Source organism: Triticum dicoccoides, chromosome 3A (genome assembly GCF_002162155.2).
Source record: "Triticum dicoccoides isolate Atlit2015 ecotype Zavitan chromosome 3A, WEW_v2.0, whole genome shotgun sequence".
NCBI classification, from domain to species: Eukaryota; Viridiplantae; Streptophyta; class Magnoliopsida; order Poales; family Poaceae; genus Triticum; species Triticum dicoccoides.
In genome coordinates this window covers 655,756,857-655,766,798 of record NC_041384.1, presented here as the reverse complement: position 1 = coordinate 655,766,798, position 9,942 = coordinate 655,756,857, and the positions used below count along the sequence as shown (strand labels likewise).

The 9,942-nt window shown below is 46.2% G+C and overlaps 1 protein-coding gene and 2 pseudogenes across 1 annotated transcript; 2 read left to right on the top strand and 1 right to left on the bottom strand.

Annotated features, from left to right (window-relative positions):
• The first annotated feature begins 681 nt into the window (after window positions 1-681).
• Window positions 682-1,661, top strand: LOC119272784 (annotated as a pseudogene).
• Window positions 1,662-2,592: 931 nt separating this feature from the next.
• Window positions 2,593-3,863, top strand: LOC119269986 (annotated as a pseudogene).
• Window positions 3,864-5,918: 2,055 nt separating this feature from the next.
• LOC119269985 (F-box protein At5g49610-like) lies at window positions 5,919-8,750 on the bottom strand. The gene has a single exon (XM_037551926.1). The coding sequence runs from the start codon at window positions 8,669-8,671 to the stop codon at window positions 7,562-7,564; it is 1,110 nt and encodes a 369-aa protein (XP_037407823.1). The 5' UTR covers window positions 8,672-8,750; the 3' UTR covers window positions 5,919-7,561.
• Between the last annotated feature and the right edge of the window lie 1,192 nt (window positions 8,751-9,942).

The window sequence follows — 9,942 nt, the reverse complement described above, 5'->3', positions numbered from 1 at the left end:
CCATCTGCGGCCAGGATGCCGCCTGTTTTTTGTTCTTCTTTTCCTTTTTCTTTTTTTCTTTCTTCAATAATTTAGGATATCAAAAGGTTCTATATTTCAAAAAGTTGCTAATTTTGAATCAAGCAATCATGAATTCAAAAAAATATTCATGGTTTCAAGAAGATGCTCGGGAATTCAAAAAATGTTCACGAATTTGTAAAAGATGTTCACAAATTTAGAAAATGTTCATGAATTTTAGAAAAATGTTCATGATTTCTAAAAATGTATTGATTTCAAAAAATGTTCATGAATTCAAAAAAAATCTAAAACAATTTCACGATTTCAAAAAAATGTTCGTGAGTTTTAAAAAATGTTCATGATTTAAGAGAATGTTCAAGAATTTATAAAATCAAAACCGTGATTTTGACAAAAATATTCACGTATTTAAAAAATGTTCATCATTTGAAAAATATCACGAATTTAAATGATTTTCGCAAATTGAAAAACAAGAATAAAAATGAAAATAGAGAAAATAAAAAACAAAAATAAAGCAGTAAAGGGGTAAAAAAGAAAAAGGAAAATGAAAAAAGGAAAGAAAGAAAAAAAGAAAAAAAAACAGGAGAAAACGGCTCCCCTCCCAAAACCGGTTGGGGTGAACCCCGAAATGGGCCGGCCCATAGAAATAGTAGCGCGTGAGGGGGTATGCGCTATGTCGCTTGCCAGCAACCTATGCACTCTATAGAAAGGGCCGTGCACATCGCTTCCTCTTGGATGCCATTAGCTGCTCACAACAGCCTCTTGCTCATGGCAACACTAGTTCTAGCGCCGAGTCACGGAACCCATAGTCATGGTGATGTCTATGCCAGGTTGAGCTCACCCTTCTATGATGACTGGTGCCCTAGTGTGTGTGACATTGTCGATGCATTATCTAGAACACCCGCCTCGCCGATGTGCGCATCCCAGCCAGCCTCATCTGTCTCCACTTCCATGAATACTTTGTCAAGGGCTTTGATGGCTCACTTTAGCTGGACAAAGACCTCCTGATGATCGGAATTGAAAAGCATGTCCATGTCAATGACAGATTGATCTGTGGGTTTGAGGTGGACAATATCACCAAGCGCACGCTGGAGAATGCATTCCCCTAGCATTGTGTCTTGCGCCAACATCCAAGCCGTGGTCGCCCTGATCTCCGTTGAGCTGGCTGGAGGGATGCCCTAGAGTGTATCGTTGAAGCGGCATGATGACATGACCACCAATGTCGAGAGCACCAATAATATCACAATCATTTTTGACTCTTTGGAGATGCTATAAGAGTAGTTCAGAGACTTGGGCCCCAATGACACTAACCTCGTCACCCTCCAAGGAACGCACACCATTGGGTGGGTGGTCCCAGCTCACGCAGCATAACTGCAATGCCATGTAGGACAAAATATGTCGGTGAACCTCGACACAACATCTTGGGCTACAAGTACTGTGACAAACTCTTGTGCGGCCGCACCCAATTCCTTCTGGACCAGGTAATGCTATCTAAACTCGCTACCGCAGCGCCCCCCACGCCAATTGTTCACAGGTTCTCCGATAGCGACAAGGACTTCTTTAAGAATTTCACCGCCTCGATGATTGAAATGGGCAATATAAGCTCCTCTGAGTTGGGGAGATTAGAACCAACTATTGGAGGGTGAATAGGAAACCCTATTGATGAACGAGATTGATATTACGACTTGTGAACTCGTGATGTTTGTGTAAATCATTGTTTTGATTCATCTTTTATATCTAAATAGCTAGTCTCCACTAAGCTATTTCTCTCAATATACAAGCATGCCTATACAACATGCAACTGTGCATATTAAATGTCACACCTCGACATGCAAACATGCATGAGAATTTACATGATGTCAGTTTTAGTTCTCACATTATTAATTCAAATGTTCATGTTCAATACAACCAAATCACTATGAAATATATTACAAAAAATTCTCACAACAACATGCAGGGTGTCATCTAGTTCTGATAGCAAAGTGACCTCTTATTCTTTCCTTTCGAAGCAAATGAAAATGTTCTCTTTTCTTTAACGACACGTGAATGCATTCTTTTCATATGGGGTGGCTTGTTTTTGATACACATATTCACACCGCTTTGAAACCATTTAGTTTATTGTCGACGCATCGGAGAGTGCGCAAGAGGGATATGGTTCACATAAAACTATCAATAGACAATTATGATTCACATAAAACTATCAATAGACAATCATGATTCACATGACCAAATGACTCTTTTTTTCTTACTTATTAATTATAAGGGGCGAAAAACGTCCCAAGCATAATACTACTAGCAATACTAGACGCGTACGTAAACTAAAAAAAAAAAAAACTGGACGCGTACGTGAACTTGGGCCTTCCATACTACTCGCTTCAAAAGTCAAATCCTTGCTTCCACCGCCAATTGGATTGGGTTGGGTTTGGGGAGGGCCACGCGTCAGGAGCGGCGCGCGTGACAGCAAACGCGCGATCGAGGCCAGGACTCCGAGCACAACACAGCTCGCGCGTCCTTTTAAGATCGGGACCCGCCGCCGCCGCCTCTCTCTGCCTCCGGCGCGCCCCCCTCCTCCTCGCCTCAAACCCTAGCCCGCCCATGGCGTCGCCGCCGGCAGGCTCTTCCTCCTTCTACTCAGGCGAGGGCGAGCCTGCCTCCTTCCCGAACCCGTGGTTCGAATGGGAGGGAACCGGCCACCGCCTCCTCTCCCCCTACCACTCGCCGCCACCGCCGCAAACCCTAGCCCATGGCGTCGCCGCCGCCCCCCTCCTGGCCCCTGCCCCCTCACCCACCACGCCTCCGCCCGTCGCGTCGCCTCCTCCGCCTCCGCCTCCGCCTCCTCAGCCCGCGCCCGGCTTCGCCTTCTGCCCGACCGACCGCGAGCTCGTCTCCTTCTACCTCCGCCCAAGAATCTCCGGCCAGCCGCTCCCGGACGCCGCCAAGCAGTTCTTCCACGAGGCAGACGTGTACGCCACGGACCCGGCTTCCCTCGTCGCCGGCCGCCTGCCGGGCCCGGCGAGGGCTCAGGGGGAGAGCAAGAACTGGTACTTCTTCAGCCTCGTGAAGCCCAGGAGCGCCCAGGACAGCCGCAAGTGCCGGATCGTCGGAGGGGGCAAGGGCACATGGAAGCAAGAGCGAGGGAACGGCGTCGTCGGCGCCGAGGGCCGCGCCGTCGGGCGCCTGGAGAGGTTCACGTACACGCCCAACCCCAAGGAGGACAAGAAGCCGCCGGAGTGGCTCATGACGGAGTTCAGCGTCGACCAGCACGACGACGGCGGCCAGCCGAGGCCGGTTCTTTGCCTCTGCAAGATCTACCAGAGCCCGCGCTTCCTCAAGTCCGCCTCCAAGAACTCCGCGTCCGCGCGCAAGAGGAAGTCCGCCGCGGACGAATCACCCGCCGTCAAGCGGCAGCTCCTGTTTCCCGCGCCGCCGCCTCCACCAATTCCGTTGCTGCCCGTCCTGTTTCCCCTGCCCCCTCCTCCCGCACCAAATCTGTCGGCCGAAGACGACGTCTGGCGCACATTGGTGCAGACCCAGAATTGAACTTTAGCTTGGAAGAGTTCACCGCTCCCTGGCCCTGCTCAATGACGGCAGCGGCGCCGTCTCTGCTAGGATCCGGCCATGGAAGTCAGTGCGCTTAACAGAGTTCTTACATACAGCGGCCATCTCTGAAGATGTTCCTCTCCTCTACTTGTTCAGTTACCCAAGGGCTGACAGTGACTACTCTCAACGGCTGAGATCTCACCAACCGCTTTGATTAAGTCGCTCTAGTTAAACTAGTCATTACTTTTACTGCTATTATGGTTATTGTTTGCTAAAATCAAACCCTGGCCATTATACTCTACAGCGTATACTCCATGACAATATATATATCATTGCTCAATTTTGGGAGCAATGTGATTCTTAAGTTTGATTTGATGCTATGTTGTGTTGTGCAATGTGATTCTTAAGTTTGATTTGATGCTATCTTGTGTTGCACAATGTGATTCTTAATTTCTGCAGTAGATAATGTGGTTCTTAAGTTTGATTTGATGTTATCTTGTGTTGCACAATGTGGTTCTTAATTTCTGCAGCAGATAATGTGGTTCTTAAGTTTGATGCTATCTTGTGTTTCACAATGTGGTTCTTAATTTCTGCAGTGGATAATGTGGTTCTTAAGTTTGATGCTATCTTGTGTTTCATCTTATGTGAATTTAGCACTGCAACTGAATCCTTGAATATATGCTGTATCCTGTTGTTCTCCATAAGTTTTGTTAATCCTGCAAGATCTTTGTTCTAGGCTAGAAACAGGCATAATTTGCTTACCGGGGGTCTGCAACTACTGTATGCTGCAGCCGGACTTATGGATGTTCATCTGTTTTTTGTAATGCTCCCTGTCGTCTATGATTCGCCCCTTGTACACTTTCCTTTGTTAACTTGTTCGTTGTTGCATTACTGCAGAATGGTCACGATTTGTAGCACGATCGCCGTCATGAACTGAAGATGTGCTTTGCTTATAAAAAAGATCCTGACACAATTTGAGTTTTGCAGTTTCAGTTGTTTTTGCCTGACAAGGTTTTACTTTGACATAACATATACTCCATATTTTGTTCGGAGGATACAGGTGTTGCTCATTGTATGATCTCTGAGGATATCCAGAATGATCTAACACAATCTGTAGCACAGTTGCACATACAAATTTGTGACACAATATGCAGTTATTATTTCTAAATCAGTCAGATGATTACATATTTTTGCTGGAGAGGTATTTTAAATTTGCTGGAACTTGGAAAATAGACCAGACTGACCATTGGGTGACCGGTACTCCTACTTTACATGCACAGCTGCTAGTTCTCTGCTCTCACCGTTGGCATATAAATTCTTCTTCACCTCGGCTCGAAGACTTGTTGTTCGATTTGTTCATTGAATACGAAATGGTGCTTCAGTTGAGCTCTTGTGTAGCAATAGTTTAGCATTCAGCAGCTGTTTCTCCAGCTGACATGGATACACATGTGCCCGGAGGATCGGGCGGGCTGGGGGGGCCCTGTGATGGAAACCTCAGGAATCATGGAGGGATTGCAATTGGTTTAGAAGATTGGGCAGTAAATTCTTAGACTTGGGACCGCAGTTATGTGTGATGTTACAATTTTGATCCTACTGTAACTTAACTGTAAAAGACAAGTGGGATTGAAACTATCAGATCAAATGAAAAAACCCGAGCATGTGTATGTTACTGCAGAACTAATTTTGGGCTGTAAATTCTTATATGTTATAGTTCAGTTTTCTTCATGATTCTATTGCGTCTGGTTTTGTGGAGACTGCCCAAAATTGTGGTTGTTCTGAATTACTGTGTGCACAGCCGCTGTTTCGATGCGGTGCTACGTCGACGATGCTTAGCTCTGATAGAACTGCAACTATGCACCCAAGGCACACAACTAAGTTCAAGATGACCAACGAGACCTTTCGATCACCAGTATCGTGTCGCAAACACACTGGATTTTTTTGGTAATCTAGATGGTGAACTTGTAGACTTAATATAGATGGGATCAAATGTAACCAGGAACTCCAAAAGGGTCATGCGGTACACAAGTGGCTGCTGATCAGTAGCCTAAATCTGAGAAGCTGAGCGATTGGCTGCAACTGCGGTAACAAATGGCCAGTTATCTTGCAACCACACATAATATACATTCAGTAACAACTGGATTTAGTTTTCTTCCATTATAAATTTATAAGTAATAAGTACAGCAGAAAACATGGCCTGATAAATTTTTCAGATAGAAATAGCAACTTCGTTTTTTTGTCACAGCTCATTATTTTTACCACAGCAGCAACACAATTGTCATCCAAATAAAGAAAGTAAATCCAGTGTAACTGAAAAGATCTCGAATGTATTCTTATAAATCTAAGATGCCCGACAATTCTTCCAGCGAGTCAAGATTTTTTTTTAAAATCAAAAGGCTCTTCGCCCTGTTCCATTTCAAACGAAATGAAAACAGTGTCACAACATTTAGACCATTACAGACCTTTTAAACAGGCCACATCTCAAAACATCAACATCTAGTAGTCATGAATTATTATTCTTACAGCCAGCATCACATCAGCAAAACTGAAAATGCGCCAGAATAGAAACTACAGCGACGGTCGCAGCTCCCTGATTTCTTGTGTCCTGGGGCCATCAAGGACGCCGTTCTATAGTTTAAGCCGGGCTGGGGAGTCACCAGAGCTTTGCCTTCCTGGAGCAGCAAACACTGCTCGCCAACATTTTAGGAAATGTAGCAGCCTCTGGCAGGGTACCTGATAAACCAGTCTGACACAATGCAAGCAAAGATTATACTCCCTACGTCCCATGATATAAGATGTTGTTACAACCAATATGATGTAATCATATTCACAGCAGCATTTTCTTACTCCTATTACTGATCCAAATTCTAGCAGAAGATCCATAATTGACGAAATCAGGCCCAGAAACAACGCCAGCCAAATCTTGCCAAACTAGCTTGGTAACATCACAATCAAAGAACATATGTTATCAGGTTTCATCTTCACTGCAAAGCAGACAACTCTTGTCTTTTAGCCAAGTTATTATCCCCAGCTAGCAGTTAATTATGAAACAACAACCATAAAAACATTTACACCATAGGAGGCACATGAAACTGCCAAAGAGAAGTTTGACTTCTCAAAGATTTGTGGAAGCTAGCACATGATACAATGCAGAAAGATGCAAAACTGGAGGCAAAACTGGGAAAAGATCCTGATGTAGCTGTAAAAAGACAAGAAGTGGGATTGAAATATCAGATCAAATGAAAAAACCTGAGCATGTGTATGTTACTGCAGGACTAACCAAGTGGTACCACATAGCCATGCCGGATACTGGTATTGAAGAAAGGCTCATATATTGATGCATATAGAATTTAGTACGAATGATAACTTGCTATCTACCCATGAGGCAACAGGAACACGTTTTATGTAGAATGCTTAATCTTCTGTACAAGAAATGGATATTACCCAAATCAACCTCAGCATGGCTAACACTTCAGATAAACTTCGTATGGCAGATAAAGCGTTTCATCCAATGTAACAGGTTCTGCTCCAAGCACTACTAACAATCAGGTGAAACTAGCAAGTGACCAAATTGAGAGGATAATCTGCCACATTTATTGTCAGGTAAAACAAAACTCACAAACAGAAAACACATGTGGATTGCTAAATGAGTATTCAGCATATTGAGAAGAGCACCAGATAACCTCTCGGGATAAAAACGGGACATAGATAAAAAAGGCAAAGTCAAATTTTCAGTTCAAGAAATAGACACATGAGGCAGGTAGATTGCAAAATAGTTCTCCAGTTCAAGAAAATAGAGACATGGGTAGCTGGCATATATTTCAAACGCACAACAAAATGACTTGGTAGTTTTGGTATCAAACAAGCATAAATTCCATACAACCACATGACAGCAAGAGCTTCTTGATCACAACTTGATATACATCAACAGAGAAGCCTACAGGTCAAACTTGGTATTGCGGGCCACGCTGACCCGTTCAGAAGCACCACATCACTCAAAGCTATTAGATCAGATGAAAGGCTTAGCATTCACAACATAACGCTCTAGTGCCGGAAAGAAGGTATGCGAAACTAAAGTTTGTTTGAGCCAAAATCTAGTATAAGCAAGGCCTTTGCAATGGAAACTAGCGACCAACTTGCCATCCATATCAACCTGAAGTAGCCAGTCGCTAAATTTGAGCAGCATGAGCAAATGACCATCCGAAGAAGCGACTACCCCAAACCCATGTGTGTTAAACCTTCCAAAGCGCGTGGTGAGCTTTGCAATCGGCAACTCAATGTGGTACTTGTTGCACCAGACCTCGCTCGTGTAGTCCTGCGCCATCCAGATATCGATGGTTGCCGCTGCATAATTAAAGCTGGACACGCCGAGCATTCCATCCATCTCAAACAGGTTAGTGCAGCGAGAAACAACCGGAACGCGCATGTGCCGGAACAACTCAGTGGTGGTGTCGAATACCACTATCCTCTCATTCTGCTCTTTGTGCCAATGCAGGCCACCGCGGAACAGGAATGACAGGCTGAATGCCAGTTCCCTAGCATCAGGGCACCCTATGGACCGTGGCGGCTGGCCGGAGCCTAATACCAACACGTAGGAGCCACCTTGAGCGTCAGGCGCCGGTCCAGTGGGGAACCTGTACAGCAATAGCCGGTACTCGCCGGTTGGGCTGCGCGAGTACATCCCCAAGGGCACGAAGCCAGGAGGCACCGGGAGGCGAGCATACTGACGAGTCGCCGGGTTGCAGAGGGAGAAGCGGCAGTCGCTCATGGCGAAGACGAGGAGGCCGTCGCAGGAGGCGATCGCGCGGAAGGGGCCCTGGCCAAGTCGCGCGACTGGCCGGAGCTGGTCGTCGGCCGCGGCCCCTGCCCGGCGGTCGAAGGGGATGATGTCTAGGGACTCGATGTTGTAGACGTAGAGGAGCGGGAGGGCGGGCTGGCAGGCGTGGTGGGCGAGGAGGAAGTCGCGGGCGGAGGTGGCGCGGCGCCAGACGCGGCAGACGGCGCGGCAGCGGAGGAGGGCTTTGGGGGGCAGGCGGACGAGGACCTCCCAGATGAAGATCTCATCCGGGAGGCCGGGGTGGAGAGGCGCGGCCTCTTCTGCGCTCGCGGCCTCCGCCATGGTCGCCGGCTGGGCGAGCGATTCCTCGCCGGAGCAGTGGAGTGGGTGACGGCGGCGGAGAGAGGTGGAAGACCTAGAAACAAAACGGAAATGCATTTGCACTGGGCTTAGCCCATCTCGTTGGAAAATATACTAGCGCTTAAACGGGCTGGGCTTGACTCTTTCTTTTTTGATAGAGCTTTCCTCTACTTTTTGTGAAGGTGGTCCAGTCCAGGTTAAGCCCATGCGTGTTTCATGTTTGAATTTTAGCCGCGTGCTGATTATTTGATGTTTCACTGGATCTGGAAGTTTGCCTAAAAAAGAGATCTGGAAGTCCTATTGATTTTGAGCTGGAGCTGAGAACTGTTATGCTGTTTTCTGAATGTACACAAAGCATGGGTCATTGTGTTTTCCTTCAGGCAACCCGACACATAATTGGAAGAGATCCAACAACCAAGTTGGCCCGAAGCAGCGCGCTGGTTAGAGATGTAATAGTCTCCAAGAAATGATCCTAACACACAACACACGAATGTATGGCAACAATCTGTTGGTGCACAACACACTGAGCCCCGTTCCTCGCAAAAACAAAAAACTGGATAGATCGGGCCCAATCACGTAGTGCGCTGGATCAAATTGAAGCCATTGCCGCTGCGATGGCCCAAAACGAACTAAGGACTAGCCTCACATGTCACCATTTGGCTTCTCCTCCTCCGAGTTGTTTAAAAGCCATCTACACTCACAGAAGTGGCGAGTGATGAGGAAGGCTGATGGAGGAGCATCATATAGCCAATGACATAGACAGAGAGGAAGGCTGGAAATTGGGAGATCGGAGGAGGACAGAGCAACATGATGGGATGTCGTGTTGGTGCTCCCTGACACAGTGCTGGATTTACCACGAGGAGGAGGAGGAGGGTTGCATAAGCACCATCCAACAGATGCACTAGAGCTACAAGTGTATGGAAGCTCAAACTGAAACTAAGTGGGTGTGCATCCAACTTGCTTGCTCATGAAGACCTAGGGCACTTGAGGAAGCCCATCATTGGAATATACAAGCCAAGTTCTATAATGAAAATTCCCACTAGTATATGAAAGTGATAACTCAAGAGACTCTCTATATGAAGAACATGGTGCTACTCTGAAGCACAAGTGTGGTAAAAGGATAGTAACATTGTCCCTTCTCTCTTTTCTCTCATTTTTTAAAAAAAAATTCTCTTTTTTCCCTCTTTTTTAGGCTTCTTTGGCCTCTCTCTTTTTTAGGCTTCTTTGGCCTCTCTCTTTTTTTTGGGGGGGGG

What these genes read in the sequence shown, in the direction of transcription:
- LOC119269985 (XM_037551926.1), bottom strand. Translation starts at nt 8,671, where the DNA reads ATGGCGGAGGCCGCGAGCGCAGAAGAGGCCGCGCCTCTCCACCCCGGC.